The 19,223-nt window shown below is 41.7% G+C and overlaps 1 protein-coding gene across 8 annotated transcripts in view; it reads left to right on the top strand.

Annotated features, from left to right (window-relative positions):
- Positions 1 to 19,223, top strand: part of epha6 (EPH receptor A6) — a 579,601-nt gene that overhangs the window by 546,893 nt on the left and 13,485 nt on the right. For all 8 annotated transcript variants that reach the window (XM_062974910.1, XM_062974912.1, XM_062974911.1 and 5 more), the window contains one exon: positions 17,975 to 18,124. In XM_062974910.1, the coding sequence (XP_062830980.1) occupies positions 17,975 to 18,124 (150 nt within the window). The remainder of the gene's footprint in view (positions 1 to 17,974; positions 18,125 to 19,223) is intronic.

Genomic DNA, 19,223 nt, shown 5'->3' on the forward strand with positions numbered 1-19,223 from the left:
TAGGTACATAAATATAAGACTAAACTTATTTCTGCACAGCGTGATTAGAATATAAAAAAACTGCTGTAAAATAACACTGCAGAGAGAGGCACAGTTTGATGGACCAGAAAGAATGGCTGTTGTAGGAGAGTAAACTATAGCAGCCAGCACTGAATAGGTGAATATGGAGCGAGTCAAGAAAGCTTTTGTAGACTTTTAGGTCAGATTTAATTGACACAAAAAGAGAAAGGTTGAGAAAGAAAAGGAGAGGTTTTTCAGGTACATTTGCTGTCATAAAAGAAGACATAGTGGTTGGCTGCAGGACAGGGAACAAAGGTGAGAAGCAAGTGAGGTCCATCAGAACAGAGAGAAAGAAAAGAATAAAGGTTATGCTGTGAACAACAGTTTCTTTCTTCTGACTATTAGATACTTGTCCAGTGGAGAAGTATTCTCCATTTTAGTAACAGCCAGGTTTCTGCTCTACTACCAGGATTTTTTCCACCTATAACCATTTCATTAAAGACAGCCTTTTGCAGGCATATGCCTTGAGGAGACAGTGAGAGGGATGAAGGCATTTTCAAGATTCAGTCAGGAGAGAAAAGAAAATTGAAGAAAAATGAGGAGGCTATACCATATCTTTTTATCATTCTTTCAGGAACATTAAAAAGGATTTCCTCAAGGAGCACAAGGTAGACACAAGACATCAGTTCCAAACCTAGGCCAGCAGTAGGTTAGCCGGCAAAACTAACCAAAAAAAAGGCTTCAGGGTGGGTTGCAGAAGACTCAAGATGCTCTAGAGCTGTGGCTCTCAACCTTCATAATGCTGCCATCCCTTAATACAGTCCCTCATGTTGTGGTGACCCCCAACAATAAAATTGTTTTCGTTGCTACTTCATAACTGTAATTTTGCTACTGTTATGAATCGTAATGTAAATATCTGATATGCAGGATATATTTTCATTCACTGGACCAAATTTGGCACAAATACCCAATATGCCCAAATTTAAATACTGGTGGGATTAGGGGGGGGGGAGAGAGAACGACCCAACATGGTGGTAATTGTAGTTCTCCCTGCATCCAGAGAACCCCATGACCCCCACCAATGATATGTCTGAACCAAACTGGGCACACAGACCCAACGTAGGGGTGATTGATCTTAGCATATGGGAGTTGTAGTTCACCCGCATCCAGAGAACACTGAAGCCAGCTGATGATGGATCTGGACCAAACTTGGCACACAGACCCAACATGGCCAACTGTGAATACTGATGGGATTTGGGGAGGTGACCCACGATTTTTGGAGTTGTAGTTCACCCACATCCATATGCATTTTCTTATGGAAGCATTAATAAAAAACAAAAGGGAAGACTGACTTTTTTCTGATAAATAGCGTTACAAAATACCTAGGTTGCTTCTGCTGCTGCTGGGCCTCTCTGAGTCCCAAGTCACGCTGGTGCTTCCTCCCTGCCTTGAAGGGACTCGCTGGCACGAGCCTCCCTCCAACCTCACGCATTCTCCCTCTCCCACACATGCGCACCACGCTGCTATGCACTGAGCATGCCTGCTCTTCCCTCCTGGCTGAGAGGCCGGCCAATCACAGCAGGAGAAGGGCTTTTGGTGGGAAGATTCACTGTATGTTTCCAAAAAGGGAAAAAAGGACAGACTGAGAGATCTTCAGCCTTCTCTGCCAAAGGGGTTCCTAAGGCCATCAGAAATATGTTTTCTGATGCTCTTTGGTGACCCCGCTAACACCTCCTCACGACCCCCCTCCCATAGTCAGGAGACCACCTTTATCTGGCTTCCAGGTCATCCACAAGCTTCAAGAAAATGTAAACTGAATTTCCTTCCAGGCTGAGTCACTGGGAGCTCTACTTAATTTTAGTCCTCACACAAATGTTTACAGATGAAGAATTGCTACATGCTTGCCCTGTAGAATTTGTGGTACACTCCAACTCCTGATTTGACAGAGCGGGTCCTACAGAATCCTCCAATATCCCACTTTTCTAGCTTCTTTTAAAGTGACCCATTTTATTTATGATTTTCACATTATCCATTGACCTCAGCTTACTTCCTTGATGCAAACTGAGTTTAATATGCAAAAGCAGGTAGAAGAGGAGAGGTTTAGCAAACTGCTGAAGCATCTTCTAACCTGTCTGGTCTTTCTCATTAATAACTGTTGCCCTCTTGATCACAGTCTACTGTTGCTTGGCCACTTGTGTTCCAGTTTTCATCTGTGAAATGTCAGAGAGTATGATTTATTAGCCAGCCAGACTTTTGGTGCAAGAATGCTTCAGGTACAAAAGGCAGGTCTGTAAAGGGCATCTTCCAGGCACATAAAATAAAGACAGTGGTCCTGTGCTTGTTTAATAAAAGGAGTAATTTGTATTAAGTTAGATTTGGATGAGCTTCTTCTACATAATTCTTTATTTCTTGATGCTCCATGGATTCCAGTGTTTAAACCCCATTGATGAGTTATCCCGTTTGATTATGATCAAATGTAAAATAGCCCTTGTTGCCTAATCCATGTTCTAAATAATTAAATAGTCCAGAAGGCAAGTGAGAATTTCATTGGACCATATATTTATCGTGGTGTTTGACATTCAACAGATATCGGAAAAGCCAAAGTCTTACATCACGACTATATGTTTCCTCTTTAAATGTTGGGGTTTTTTTTTTCAAATCTTGGGATAAAATAGAATTCTGTTTTTTCCTAGCTGAAGCTTTATCATATATGCTGCTGCAATCCAGCTCAACCAGCCTGCCTCAAAGTATCAAGTGTTTCCAACTTCTTTTGTTTAGACTATACCTGCATATTCATGAATGTGTATCCCTCTCTCCTGATATATGCTGGGTTTCCCTTCCTATCATCTTTCTTGAGTCATTCCCTTTTTCCTTCTCTCTGGCCACAGGTCACATCCACTTTCATGCAACATTTCAGAAAATGATTTTTGCCTGTTTCCACTGAGGCATTTTTATTATTCTTCAGGAATTACAATTAAAGTGCTGGGGTGCTTTAGCAATACTATGATATCATCATTATTGTTTTTTATTATTATTAACATTCCTCTTTCCCTAGCTTGGTTTCTGTTGAATCTGTGTCTTGGGAACAATAACTGTGTTTAGTCAGTGACCATCTTTACTGGATCCAAAGACAGCAGAAACACAGCCAAGTAACCAATAATTTCATTTTAGAACATACTGGGATAATTTAAAGTGACCTAGAGAGTATGGATATAAACTTTTAGAAAATGGTCCCAAGAAATACTTCTGGGTGAAGGAAACGTTGGGTTGTAAAGGAACAAAACCTGGGGCTTCCAGAGTCTTTACCCCATCTGGATATGTTTGCTAGACAGAGGACAAACAGGCTTAGAAGACAGAAAAACCTTTGTATAAAATAATATTTGCTGTCAGATGCATTGTTAACAGAGGCATGGCTGTACATTTATTTAAAGGGAAAATTAAAACCAATTTGCAAACCTCTGGGCAAAGGAAGCATTTGCTTACAGAAAACATGTAAAGCTTCATTCCCAAGTAGTGAGGAAGAAACAGAATGAAATGTGGCAAGACTAGAGGTCTTGGCCTGCTCTAACAAGAAATGAATTAAGATATGTGGAGGTTGTGAAGAATAATTAGTAAAGCACACTGAAGATTAAAAGTGCCATGGGCTTTAATTGAAGAAAATTAATTCTACACTTTAAGGAGTTTCAATAAAATGGCTTTTTGTAATTAGAGATAGCTATAGAAAATAGAATGTAGAAGCAGTTTTGTCACAAACTGTTTTGATCTGAGCGCTAGTAATCTCTTTAAAGTTTTGTTTAATTGCAGACATTTTGAGAAAAATACAAAAACAAGCTTTTTGTGACTCAGGATTTCTTATGCTACATTTGGCAGGAAAACCATGAGTCTTGAGAATATAAATTCAATCTACAGCTTTCTTTGGCAATCCATTATTTGATCTGAGGGGTGCTGGTTCAAAAACGATGTGTTCCCTTGAATTACTCTCAGCAAGCCAACTAAGGAGAAGGTCACTGTCTAGATAAGCAAGCCGTATAAACTAATCCCTTCCTTCCTAAAAATATTGGATAGGAAGAGAATTGTTATTGCTGACAGTACACAACTTTCTCTTCAACCTCATTCTGATAAGGCTCTTTTAACTGAAGCTATGGCACGTGTTTCACTGTGCTCTCTGCCTAAAAGAGTAGCTTACAACTAAAATTTAAAAGATACAATAGATACCAAATATCACAATAAAATACAAAAAATGAAAGCAACACTAAAAGCCGTTTTTGTGATGACTCATGGGCCATGTAGTCCCATTCCTAGTGCTGTTGTGACTGACGAAGAGGAGAACTTGGGTTTTCCTCCATTTCAGCCAGAAAGGGAACCATTTCAGCCAGAAATTGAGCCTTTGCACCTGCAGGAGGCTTGTCTTCCAGAAATCTCCCAAACAAGCCCGGAGTCGAGTTCTCCCCCTTTTTCGCGCCGTAATTACATTCTCCAGCAGAAAGGAGTGCAACAGGCTAATCGCAGGAGTTTGAGAATAGCAGCAAAGCATTCAGATGATTAAAGCCTGTTCCCATGAGAAATTTTAGGGAGTCATACATCTGGACACAGAGATTGACTTTCGTTTCTGGTTCCCCAGAGAAGTGTTCTCTGGTGGGGAAAACAAGGCCTATTTAGGTTCCTTGCTCCCGGAGGGATCTTGCGGAGTCAATTCGTCAGCAACTGGAGTAGTGTGTGTGGACAGCTACTCCGCTTCCAAGCCTTTGTTCCTGATTCAAGCCTTCGTTTTCCAGCCTTGTTCTTCCACGGATTTTGCCTTGCTTTCCAAGACCCAGCCTTGCCTTGTTTCCCGGATTTTGCCAAGTAAATACCACGGATCTTGTCCTTGCTCCTCGTTCCTTGTTGCCTTATACCAAGCCTTGTTTCAAGTTACTCCTTAGCCTCGCTCAAGTTTCATGGACTAAAAGACCTTGTCATCTCCCCTCACTTTGCCTGGCAAAGTGAGTGTTTCGGTTATTGGATTACAACTTTGGACCTTAATATTTCATATTGGACATTGTTTCTTTGGACTAATTTTGACCTTTCCTGAAAGGTCTACTTCTGGACTATTTCATACACTTGCTTTTATTAACTTTATATATTTCCTTAATAAAGATATTAGATAGAATCTGGCCTCTGTGTATGGTTATTGGTGCTCTGCAGCCTGGGTCCTGACAGTTTGACTCCGCCACCCTAAGCACCAATTAACCTAGGCCAGAATGTCTACCGGAGCCGGACCGGGGGCCCAACCCCTCAGCTACACCATCGACAAGGACGAAGTGGACCGGATCCGTGATAAGCTCAATGCGCAGGATGGGGAAATAAGGGGTTTGAAGGAATGCGGAATCCGTCTCCCGGCCATGGCGTTGCCAACCAAGTTTTCTGGAGAAGCTTCTAAGGTTCATGTTTTCCGTCGTCAATGCCAGGCTTATCTAGAGGCCCGTGCTGCCGAGTTTCCCCAAGAAGACATCAAGGTGGCGTGGGTTTACAGTCTCCTAGACGGGCCAGCGGCCAACTGGGCGACGGCACTGTTCGACCAAGCCTCCCCACATCTAAGGTCAGCGCAACACTTCTTGGACCACCTTAAGGAGACCTGGGGAATCGAGGACAATTTGGAGGCAGCCGGCCACAAACTCCGGCGCCTCTCCCAAGGGGACAGACCCTTGTCCCAGTACATAGCCGAGTTCCGAGTGCTGGCCCACAACACTGGATGGAACGATGTAGCCCTTAGAGGACAATTTTGGGAGGGCCTCAACATTGAGATGCTGGAAGAAATCTCCAAGGTGGATCCTCCCCACTCTCTTGAAGCACTCATTGATCAATGTTTACGAGCTGAAGTCATGCTTGCCAACAGAAAACAATGGGTCCGAGGCCAGAGCGGTAGAGCTGGGGTGAAACCTCCCGCTCCCACCGGCGTCCAGCCGCGCCCAGTATGGAGACCCCCGCCACCAGCCCCATACCCCAGAGGGAGCGAGGAGGTGCCGATGCAGTTGGGCAATGTGCGTCCCAGATTAGATGCCGCCGAGAAGGCCCGCCGCCAACGCCTAAATCTCTGTTGGTACTGCGGAAACGGGGGCCACTTCGCCAGAGAATGCCCAGCCAAAGGGAAGCCCGCCGCCCGTCTGGCGGCGGCGTCCTCCACGGAGACGAAGACGTCTGAGGCGGCTGGCGCACAGCCGGCGGGGGAAGCCAGCGACCGGGCGTAGAGAGGCTCGCCAACCCGGTCAAAAAACCCACTCAAGAGCCGCCAACCGGGGTCCTGTTTCTTCTAGTGGTCACCTTGTGGTCAGCAAAAAAAGGACCCGTCATGGTCCATGCCATGATAGACTCCGGAGCCACCAACAATTTCATTGATAGAGAGTATGCCGACTCTCTGGGATTACAATATCATGATTTCAAGAATGCCCGTGTGGTGCAAGCCATCGATGGCCGCCCCCTCAAGACGGGTCCCGTAAGTCAGTGGTCGGAACCCACCAGAATGTGGATAAGGGAACATATGGAAGAGATTTCCTTCTTTGTTACCGAGGTTCCCCATTTCCCTGTGATTTTGGGTATTCCATGGCTGACACTTCACGACCCAAGCATCTCCTGGTCCAACAGAGAACTGCAGTTTGCTTCAAAATATTGCCAAAACCATTGCCTTGTAGCTAAGATCTGCCATACCACAGACACTGAACCCATTATCACCTTGCCCAAGAAGTACTCAGAATATTGGGATGTATTCAATGAAAAAGAGGCCGAGAGATTACCCCCACATAGACCTTATGACTGTGCCATTGACTTGGTGGAGGGGGCCCCGATCCCGCGAGGACATCTCTACTCCCTGACTGAACCGGAGCAAGAAGCTCTCAGGGAGTTCATAGAGTCAAACCTTCGCAAGGGATTCATCAGACCCTCTCAATCCCCAGCCGCTTCCCCAGTGATGTTTGTGAAAAAGAAGTCAGGGGAATTACGCTTGGTGGTGGACTATAGAGCATTGAACAATATCACTAAGCGGAACAGCTATCCCCTGCCCTTAATCTCGGACCTACTAGACCGACTTCGAGGAGCCAAGGTCTACACCAAGCTGGATCTTCGGGGAGCGTATAATCTAGTTCGCATCAGAGAAGGGGACGAGTGGAAGACCGCCTTCCAGACTAAATTCGGATTATTCGAGTCCCGAGTTATGAATTATGGATTATGTGGAGCTCCCGCAACGTTCCAGCATTTTGTCAATGACATCTTTCAGGATTATCTAGATCGGTTCTTGATCATCTACCTGGACGATTTTTTGGTGTTTTCTAGATCACAATCAGAACATGAGAACCATGTCAGAATGGTGTTACAACGATTGCGGGATCATGGACTTTATGCCAAGCTGGAAAAATGTGCTTTTGATCTACAGGAGGTAGATTTCCTGGGGTACCGCGTCTCGCCACTAGGGCTCTCCATGGACCCGGCAAAAGTTTCAGCAGTATTGGAATGGCGGGCGCCAACCAACAAAAAAGAGGTGCAACGATTCTTGGGGTTCGCGAACTATTACCGCAAGTTCATTCCAGATTTTGCCCGCTGGTCTGACCCAATCACCAGCTGCATCCGTGGAAAACAGCCCTTCCGCTGGACAGATCAAGCAGAGAAAGGGTTCCAGCAACTAAAGAAATTATTCACGTCCCAGCCAATCCTTCAGCACCCAGATCCTGAAACCCCTTTTGTTGTGCAGGCGGACGCCTCCGATGTAGCAATTGGGGCTGTACTCCTACAACCGGTGGGAGATCATCTTCATCCTTGTGCCTTTTATTCCCGTCAATTGACCGCACCAGAGAGAAACTACACCATTTGGGAAAAGGAACTATTGGCCATAAAGGCAGCCTTTGAAACTTGGAGACATTGGTTAGAAGGGGCCAAATTTCCCATTGAAGTCCATACTGATCATCGGAATCTAGAGCATCTAAGAACTGCCCGCAAGCTAAATCAGAGACAACAACGCTGGGCTTTATTCTTTGAACGTTTTAACTTCCAAATTCATTATGTAACCCCAGCCCAGACCAAGCAAGCAGATGCTCTGTCACGGAAACCGGAATACGCTGCAGGACGCAAGGAGACCTTTGAGTCCCAGCTGCTACAACCCGGGAACTTTGCCACGCTCACAGTGGGGAACACCAAATCCACTCCCATTGAATCAACTCCCTCTACTCCAGGGCCCCTTTGTGCTCAAGAAATCAGGGCTAGTCAGCAAGCAGATGCCTGGGCGCAGGACCAACTTCGCCAAGGACTACATTTTCCCTTTTCGCTTAAGGATGGGCTGCTTTGCTATAGAAATCATGTTTACATCCCCCCAGGACCGGGCAGGGAAAAGGCACTTCGTTTGTGTCATGACTGCAAGCCAGCAGGGCATTTCGGGCTATTCAAAACTATGCATTTGATCCTAAGAGATTTCTGGTGGCCCAAGATCCGCAAGGATGTAGAAAAATATATCAACACCTGCCCAGTATGCCAGCGCTCCAAGACAAGAAGTGGTGGTGGACCTTTTCACCAAGTTAGCCCATTTTATTCCCTGCGAAGGCCTTCCCACGGCCAAAGAGACTGCAGATCTATTTCTCCAACATGTTTTCAGATTGCATGGATTGCCCAAGAGTTTGGTCACTGACCGTGGGTCCCAATTCACCTCTCGCTTCTGGAAGGCACTACAAAAACTATTGGGCATAGACTCTCGTTTATCTTCGGCTCATCATCCTCAAACAGATGGGCAAACTGAGCGCACCAATGCCACTTTGGAACAGTACCTTCGCTGTTATGTAAACTACCAACAGGACAATTGGGCTTCCCTGTTACCACTGTCGGAGTTTGCCTACAATAATGGGGTCCAGGCTTCAATTAAGGAAACCCCGTTCTTTGCAAACTATGGCTTCCATCCACGTTTCTTTCCTCCTGTCATTGAAACCTCAGAAGTTCCCGCAGCAGAGGACTGGCTGCAGGAACTCACAGCAGTGCAGCAACTTTTGCTCCAGCAACTGGACCAAGCCAAGGAGGACTATAAACGCCACGCGGACAAGCATCGCCAGCCGGGCCCCGAAATCAAGGTAGGAGACCGGGTTCTTCTGTCCACTCGCTTTTTGCCCTCCCACCGTCCCTGCCGGAAGCTAGATGCCCGTTTCATTGGTCCCTATCCAGTGGTGGCGCAACTTAACCCCGTGACTTTCAAACTCCAACTTCCGCGCTCTATGCGCATTCATCCAGTGTTCCATCGCTCCCTGCTCCTTCCGGCGGATGGTGTGCGCCCTGATGCAGACCGGCCGGCCCCCGCCCCTGTTCTGGTGGACGGAGAAGAAGAGTTCGAGGTTCAGGACATTTTGGATTCTCGCTTTCACCGCCGCCGCCTACAATATCTCATTGACTGGGTGGGTTTTGGCCCCGAAGAGCGCTCTTGGGAAGACGCTTCCACGGTTCATGCTCCTGATCTAACCCGCCGCTTCCATCAGACCTATCCCGCCAAACCGCGGCCTCGCGCCTCGGGGAGAGAGTCCCAGTTTGAGAGGGGGCTTGAGGAGGGGGATAGTGTGATGACTCATGGGCCATGTAGTCCCATTCCTAGTGCTGTTGTGACTGACGAAGAGGAGAACTTGGGTTTTCCTCCATTTCAGCCAGAAAGGGAACCATTTCAGCCAGAAATTGAGCCTTTGCACCTGCAGGAGGCTTGTCTTCCAGAAATCTCCCAAACAAGCCCGGAGTCGAGTTCTCCCCCTTTTTCGCGCCGTAATTACATTCTCCAGCAGAAAGGAGTGCAACAGGCTAATCGCAGGAGTTTGAGAATAGCAGCAAAGCATTCAGATGATTAAAGCCTGTTCCCATGAGAAATTTTAGGGAGTCATACATCTGGACACAGAGATTGACTTTCGTTTCTGGTTCCCCAGAGAAGTGTTCTCTGGTGGGGAAAACAAGGCCTATTTAGGTTCCTTGCTCCCGGAGGGATCTTGCGGAGTCAATTCGTCAGCAACTGGAGTAGTGTGTGTGGACAGCTACTCCGCTTCCAAGCCTTTGTTCCTGATTCAAGCCTTCGTTTTCCAGCCTTGTTCTTCCACGGATTTTGCCTTGCTTTCCAAGACCCAGCCTTGCCTTGTTTCCCGGATTTTGCCAAGTAAATACCACGGATCTTGTCCTTGCTCCTCGTTCCTTGTTGCCTTATACCAAGCCTTGTTTCAAGTTACTCCTTAGCCTCGCTCAAGTTTCATGGACTAAAAGACCTTGTCATCTCCCCTCACTTTGCCTGGCAAAGTGAGTGTTTCGGTTATTGGATTACAACTTTGGACCTTAATATTTCATATTGGACATTGTTTCTTTGGACTAATTTTGACCTTTCCTGAAAGGTCTACTTCTGGACTATTTCATACACTTGCTTTTATTAACTTTATATATTTCCTTAATAAAGATATTAGATAGAATCTGGCCTCTGTGTATGGTTATTGGTGCTCTGCAGCCTGGGTCCTGACAGTTTTCTAGCAGCAGGCTGCAGATGTAAAGCAATCCAAAGTCCTAGCAAAGGAATGTTTCTACTGTTTGCTTCCAGTCTAAAGGAGGGGGAGCCAACTCCAACAACCTTGGCAATGGTGTTGAAAACCTACCAACAAGGCCTCTTTATGACAGAGGTGTAGGGATCATGAACTATAAGTATGATCATAAAGCATGAGCAGCTATATCTGGAAGAAGGTAGTCTTTCAAATAATCTCGTTCCAAACCAGTTAGAACTGTCATGACAGCTTATTCTTCAGAGCAGTTCATATGAATATCTTCAAAAAGTTCAAGACTGTGTTGTTATTGTTTACAGTGGTTGTTTATTTCTATCTCACTGGGAAGACAACTTACAACCAGAAAATCAAAACACAAGAAGTTCAGCTCTGACCTAGTCAAAACAGAATCTATCCACAAATCACAATTACCATTTATAACGTCACTCACATAGATGCACAGATGTCAAAACAATACGTGAAGTACCTTGCCTAATATAGCACATGCTGTGCTGCTGCTTGGTTCAAACACAAAGATACTGACAGAAGACCAAGCAGCTCAGGGCCTACTGTTCACTTGATGTATGAAATCATTAAGTAGCTCTGAGATCTCAGGGATGTTGACACTTTGAATATGAACAAGGATATGGTTCTCTTCTCAGAATTCATACAGTGCTCTCCTAATTCTGGGAAAGTAAGCCTTATCCTCTCAGAGGAGCTATATATATTATTTGATTCCAAGAGCAGGACATAAATATATTCCAAAGATCAACAGACATGCAGAGCAATTGATTGGATGACAAACTTTAATATATGTTCTGTCTTCTAAACCACCAAGGTAATGTGTTGAAATTGCTTTAGCTAATTGAGGGGAAGAGATTTCCTGATCTGAATATTCATGTTGATGAAGAGAAGTGGGATAGTCCAGTAAAATAATGATTGTTGGGCTTCAGCCCAGAAGACTTAGATTTGAAATCCTTCTTAGCTATAAATATAGGCCATGATTTTATCATACAAGGAAGACAAACCAGTTTTGAGTAATATTGGTACAGAAAACCGTTTTCTGTATTGTGTGTGGTCTGGTATGGGAGGTCCATAGGTGACACCAATTCTGCTGATGCCTTTGAGATCGAAGGAGTCCGTCTTTAACTAAAATTCTTAAACATTTTGATTCTACAGTTATTTTAAATGTAAATGAAGAGTAGTAGGTACAGACATTTGCACCATTACCATCTAGGCCACAGTGATGTTCCCAAATGACACAAAGATTGTGCTTTTAATATGAGGCGGGAAAAATACAGTTAATGGGTGACATGTGGCTCCCAAGGCCATTTTATTTCCTATGTATTGTTACAAGCTACACTCAAGAAACATGATTTGCAAGCAGACTTTTAGGCAGAGAATTGCCTCCTATCACATTCTGGACAAGAGGCCAGGTGGAAGGAATATTCTGTCTTGGATCCTTGGCCATTGTAGGAAAGAGATCAAAGCATTTTACTAGCAGATGAAACATACAATTATGGGAAAGTTCCAGTTTGTACTTAAAAAACAAACAAACTGGAACTTCCCTATGAAATCCCCTCCCTCCTGCTGACCACCTTTGAATTAACTGTCCAGTTTAAAGCCTTTAGCCTCAAAGAAACTGTTGAGAGCTCCTGAGAGAGTTTTTCCCCAAGCCGGCAATTGATCTTATCAATATCCAAAATGTCCCTATTTAGTGTTATGTGGTTTTATTTTTACAATTAAAAACAAAAATAAAATGGTTGAACTATTTCATTCTTTACAGCAGTAAAAAAAAATCTGTTTTATTTAGTGATAATGAAGAACAAGCTTTGTATTTTCATGCATCTCCCTCAATATTAATTTGTCATTTCATTTTCATTCTAGAATTGGTTTTGCTAAGCAACAGTATTTTATTTTAATTTACCTGATGCCTGACAGCACGGTCTGCAAATCACTACAATGTTTCTTTATTTGACAGCCAAATCTGAAGTTCTGTCTTTGTGAGATTCCTACTTAGGAATAAATAAGCATGATGGAACCTGTATAAGAACGGCGAAAGCAATTGGTTTAATGTTTATAAAGTTGAGTTGGTGCTAGACCTTTGATATGTTTTAATCATCTGATAGATTTATAACTATTGATAACTATTTATAACTGATATGTATATGCTTTTATAGTTTTATAATGTTGTGTTTTACCGTTATTGATATTGTTTGAATCTGGCATTGAATTATTGCCATAGTTTGTAAGCCACCCTGAGTCCTCCTTCGGGGGTGAATTCTCTTTGGTATACTTTTCTGTAGCAGCCACATAGGCTCGCATTTTTCTTCTGTGATGCAGGCATCACAGGAGCAGGATTCTTATTCATGTAGCTAATAACATGCTGGCATTCTCAAAAAAAAAATGTTCAATGACTTTTTAATGTAGTCAATGGATTAACAAGGATTACCAAAATAAGAAAAAAAAATGAGAACATATGCTTATTTTATAGTACACAGAAGGGGCTCCCTACAGAAATTGCACTTGGACTATTAGGCAGAATGTCCATATAATGTCATCACTGACAATTGCTAGTACCCCAGGACAACATTCAAACCAATTTGAAGATAATTTAGCCAGATGGATGCATTTTATTTACATGAGGCTTGAATGCTAGCAGCAATGTTCCTTATTAAAATCCATTAGGATAGGTTTCTCCCTGTGAACCTCTACCTCAAATGAAGTGCTTATACTAATCAAATTCACTGTTCAATTAGCATACAGAATTAAGGAAAAGAAGCATTCTTGACAAGTTTTGGGCTATTTTGAATCAAAGGGGAGCAACATGTCTTGTTGTGCAAAACATCATTTTTCTAGAGTTTTTGTAGGACACGTTCTATTTCTGTCACTTTTCTGCATGCTTATGTGAAAACTGTAAATTGACAGAAGATAAAGCTTTACTTACATTCATGACTGATATATATTATTTACATAAATAAACACTACTTTGTAATACAGTCAACATTTCATGTTTGCTGGGGTTAGGGTTGCAGGACCCCTGAAAAAGTGGAAGAAACACAAATAAAACACTGGGGCTTTTTACCTGAGAGAACACATCATTTCAGGGGAGGTTTGATTATCCTTCTCTCATACTTCATGCTGACTTCATGGCAAGGCAAGATTAATGGGACATATTACTATAGTGAAATGCACTATATTAACTGATCTTTTATTTCTAGTTGCAATATTCATATTTACTACAACTTGTGAAATCATCTAGAACAGTGGTTCTCAACCTTCCTAATGCTGTGACCCCTTAATACAATTTCTCATGTTGTGGTGACTCCAAACCATAAAATTATTTTCATTGCTACTTCTTAAATAGCTACTTCATAATTTTGCTACTATTATGAATGTAAATATCTGATATGCAGGATGCATTTTCATTCACTGGACCAAATTTGGCACAAATACCCGATACACCCAAATTTGAATACTGGTGGGGTTGGGGGGGATTGATTTTGTCATTTGGGAGTTGTAGTTGCTGGGATTTAAAGTTAACCTACAATCAAAGAGCATTCTGAATTCCAGAAATGATGGAATTGAACCAAACTTGGCACACAGAACTCCCATGACCAACAGAAAATCCTGGAAGGGTTTGGTGGACGTTGACCTTGCGTTTTGGAGTTGTAGTTCACCTACATCCAGAGAGCACTGTGGACTCAAACAATGATTGATCTGGACCAAACTTGGCATCAATACTCAATATGCCCAGATTTGAACACTGGTGGGTTTTGGGGATAATAAACCATGTCATTTTGGAGTTATAGTTGCTGGGATTTATAGTTCACCTACAAAGGGGTTTCTAAGACCATCAGAATTATGTATTTTCTGATGGTCTTTGGTGACTCTCTGACACCCCCTTTGTGACTCACCCTGGGGTCCTGAACCCCAGGTTGAGAAATGCTGCTCTAGAAGAATATAGCAGCCTTTGTCTGTCATACTCTTGGTTAATTCTTTATATGTATTTATTTATTATTTAGGTTTGCAGATAAATGAAAGCACCATTTGAAGTGGATGTTATGCATAGAAAGTAGTGTAATGGGCACAGCAAGGCCAAGATGGTATGATGAGGTCAAAATGGCTTCAGCCCAACAAAAGAGACACCACAAAGTGTTTGCTGAAATTGCACATGTTTTAGATTACCTTCTTTATTAAGAAAGCAGCATGTGTATATCAAAAGTGCTTTACACCCAAAACAGTATTGCAGATGAAAATGTATGTGAGCAATTGTGATGTCTCCATATTCTCTACCACCAGGTATCAGAAACTTAAGTATTGTTTTCATGGGGAAAAATAAAGATGTTTAAACTATACCTCATTATGAATATACACATTTTCTACTTCACTGCACTTAAGTCAGTGGATTTCTTTTTCAACCAAATGAAAGCCATAACAAACATTAGAAATGACAGCTTGTGTTATACTGGCACATCACTTGTTTCATTTTATCCTCCACAAGGTCAGTAGAGAACCCTATGGAGAGCTAGACTCCCAGAACCGAAAAATGTCGCATTATCTTTCGTTTATTTCCATCATTTGTCTCTGGCACAGTGTGGCCTATTTTCCGACTCAGAAGATGTGTGGGTTTGTGCCTGAAAAGTTTCATTCCAGTAGATAAGTCCTGCTGAACCAATATGCCACTCTGCCTGAGTTATCTGGCACTCACTCCTCATTCAAAAAAGAGCTTGTGGCAGCTCATGGTGGCATTTTGCCTCTGAGCTGCAATCAAGAATAATTCAGGAGGCAGCAGATGAAACTGGGCTACATCATAAGCATTTGAATAGAACCATTACTGCTCTGTTATAGGAGAAAAGCAAAATTAGCATTTCCCCATGCTCATTATAAATTTAAGAAATGAGGTAAAATGCAGCATGGTTTCAAAGAGAGGAAAGTGCTTGCTCATGTGAAATCTTCCTCTGCAAGGACAGTGACAGTTTTGATAGATCTGCTGTAGGAATTAGATATTAATAACCATGGGTACTTATTTTAATGTGGTGATGGAACACACTATATACAATAGAATTCAATAAATATTTTTTCAGTGTAACAGTATTATCAGAAAAGGATCCCAGCAGGGCTAGGGTTCTTTTTTTTATTACGGTACTTTCATCGAGCATTGGAAATATTATTTTAGCTATGCAGAAGCAAATGTGTCCTTCTATTATTCATGAACAGATATTGCTTAGTCTTAGCCTTTCACTCAGCTCAACTGAAAGTGTAAAAGATTTTTTGCATAAAAATATACTTTACAAAAGTAATTAAGCAGTGAAATTTCCCATTCCCGTGCCTGTAATAGCTTATACAAGAATTGTAGTGTCTATATGAATATTAACGATCTAATTTCCCTTTGCCATTAGGAAAAACATAAGTGATTGTCTTATGTCACAACATTTTGCATGCCATGTACAGAAAATCTGTATCTTTATTAATTCTGCTGTCTCTGTTTTGCTGTTTATTTTTGTTGGCTTAGTATAAAAGGGCAATGATCTGGAATCATTGTGCTCAATAAACTAAATAACTGTCTAGAAAAACATTATTTTAAAAAATTAGGTGCACAGGATTGCTAACTAGGATTCTGAATTGGAGTTTAAGCACTACTTCAAATAAAGTCAGGACACTGCACATGATGAAGCAACAGGAAGGGATTTTTTGAGTCAGGAGCGATTTGAAAAACCGCAAGTCGCTTCTGGTGTGACTTGAGAAACTGCAAGTCGCTTCTCACACCAGAAGCAAAGCAACAGGAAGGGTGAGGAAGAGAAAAGAAAAATATGAGTATACATCTCTAAAGCATAGAGGTACATTACATCTGCCTACTTGCTTAGACCCATAGAGCTAAAAGAGACAGAAAGGGCTATCTAGTTCAACTTCTTGCCCTCCAGGAATGCACAATTAAGACATTATTGAAAGATGCCCATCTGAACTCTGAAGGAGAGTCCATTGCCCACCAAAGCACTGTATTCCTACTGAACAGCTCTTATAGTCAAGAGGTTCTTCCTAAAGTTTAAGTGGAAACTCCTTTCTTGTAATTTAAATCTGTTGTTTTGTACTCTAGTCTATACAGCAGCAGAATACAATCCCACTACATTTCCTAAATATCATCTCCAGATGATAGCTGTGGCTATCACATCACCTCTTTGTCTTCTCTTCTGAACCCTTAACCACCACCCCTGGCTACAGCTCTGCCTGCTCTCTACGACATCTCTAAGGACTAGGTTTCCAGAACTTTTATAACCTTGGTCACATTCCTGTAGAGCAGTGGTTCTCAACCTAGGATCCCCAGATGTTCTGGCCTACAACTCCCAGAAATCGCAGCCAGTTTACCAGCTGTTGGGATTTCTGGGAGTTGAAGGCCAAAATATCTGGGGACCCACAGATTGAGAACCACTGCTCTGGATACATTCCAGCTTGTCAATCTCTCTCTTAAACTGTGGTGCTCAGAACTGGATATAGAATTCCAGGTGAGTGTGACTAAAGCAGAACAGAGTGGTGCTATTACTTCCCTTAAACTAAATAATATAATTTTGTTGTTAACTATGCATTCTATTTAGAATTTCACAAGTCACTGATAAAAGAAGTGGTTAAACGAAGTGGTTGCCCCAGTTTATGAGTTCTTTGACCTTGCTTTATTTTAGATTCTCTCTTAAATAATTATTTGATCAATGCAGAAAAGATATCATAGACACAACAGATGTCAGGTAGAGCAGTACAGGAACAACAGCATAATTATCATTGCTGTTTGAACAGATGACTCCGCAAGCAATGTAAACATTAAAGCTTCAAACAGAAATGTGTCTTTTTGTGTTTTATCTGTTTTGCACAAGATTAGTATTTTTGTGTGCATGTTTGTGTGACAGATGCAGAAAGGCTTCAGCAAACCAACCTCACTTTCCCCACTTTTACCAATGTTGTCAGAATAATGATAGATCACAGAGTTGGTGTAAAAGTATATAAACACACATGTAATATTTGAAAAATAAGGAATATTATGTCAGTACTTCTGGGACAAACTGCTAAAGTATGTATCGATTTAAATCATATTTTCTCTTGAATGTGTCAAAGTTTATAATCTCTCAAGCAAAAAATTAATCATGAAGGCTAAAAAATAGTAAATGTTCATGGTAATACTTTATTCTCCAATTCAGTCTGCTTTGAGTGCTTTACCTCTATAGTTAACAACACATTTACTGTGTTCGTTGAGCTTTCAAATGTGGCATAAAAATTGTCACAAGATTTTTTTCTGATTAATTACATGAATCTTAAAGAATGTGAAATGAGATAACTTAGTAGATTTTGGACCTCAATTATGATACTATTATAGCAATGTTGTACCCCTTTTATTTTCATTCATGTGTGTAGACTAATCAGTACAAAGCAGAACACCACCTCTCACAATCTGTATATTGAATATATTTAAACGTATTTTCCAGGGTGGAAAAATCCCCATCAGATGGACAGCTCCTGAAGCTATAGCCTACAGAAAGTTCTCTTCAGCAAGTGATGCATGGAGTTATGGGATTGTGATGTGGGAAGTGATGTCATATGGAGAACGGCCATACTGGGAAATGTCAAACCAGGATGTAAGTATTTCCCATCACTACAGGTTACTGTTTGTAGGATGTGTTTATTGAACTGAACACACTCTAAGCATGACCCTTAGTATGCCTAACATAGGCTCTGAGGCTCCCTAAGCAATTATGAAAAGGAACAGGATATGAATTGCCATTTACATCGTAATCATCATCAATATCATAGCAACATCAACAACAAGGAATAAACCTCTTATAGTCACTGAGGCTATCCAGTTACAATTGCTGGGCACACTTAACTCTGAATAGCACTCTAGCCATTATATATAATTGTGCAGGCATGCACATAATTCTCAAAGCAGAAAGGAAGCTATTTTTTCTGAGGAAATGGGATATGTGCAACAAAATATAAATAAACCATGACTAATATAAGTCACATTGATTTGACTAGATTGACTATAGGTATGCCAAAATCTACATCTAGCCTAGCTGCTTCAGTCTGTTTTCTGAACTCAGTATGCCACAAATGGAGGAGGAAAGAATTGCGTTTACCAAAAAGAATTCCCAACATATTTTTTGTGTGGATCCAACAGTTTAGAGCAGAGGTCCCCAAACTAAGGCCCGGGGGCCGGATGCGGCCCTCCAAGGTCATTTACCTGGCCCCTGCCCTCAGTTTTATAATATAATACTTCTATATCAGTTTTAATAATATAATGTATTGTATATACATATGTTGATAATAATATTATCATGTTATAAAATATAATACTAATAATAATGCCATATAATAATATTAATTATATGTTATATATTACATATAATATCACAGTATAGTGGTATAGTTCAATATAGTAATATATAATGCTAATATTATGCTATGCTAATAATATAATATATTGAATGTACATACAGCTGCTCTAGGTGCTCTTCGGGGTGAGAAGGGCAGGATATAAATGTAGTAAATGAATAAATACCATTTATGTGTTTTAAATGCATTTTTTATCTTGTATTGTTGTTTTAATTGATATATTATACTACTGTTTTATCTTTTTATATTGTGATTTGTATTATGTTGCTTATATTTTGTCCTTATGTTGTTTGGGCCGCTGCCCCATGTAAGCCGCCCCAGGTCCCCACGGGGAGATGGTGG

The sequence above is a fragment of the Anolis carolinensis genome, chromosome 3, assembly GCF_035594765.1.
Source record: "Anolis carolinensis isolate JA03-04 chromosome 3, rAnoCar3.1.pri, whole genome shotgun sequence".
In the NCBI taxonomy this organism is placed as follows: Eukaryota; Metazoa; Chordata; class Lepidosauria; order Squamata; family Dactyloidae; genus Anolis; species Anolis carolinensis.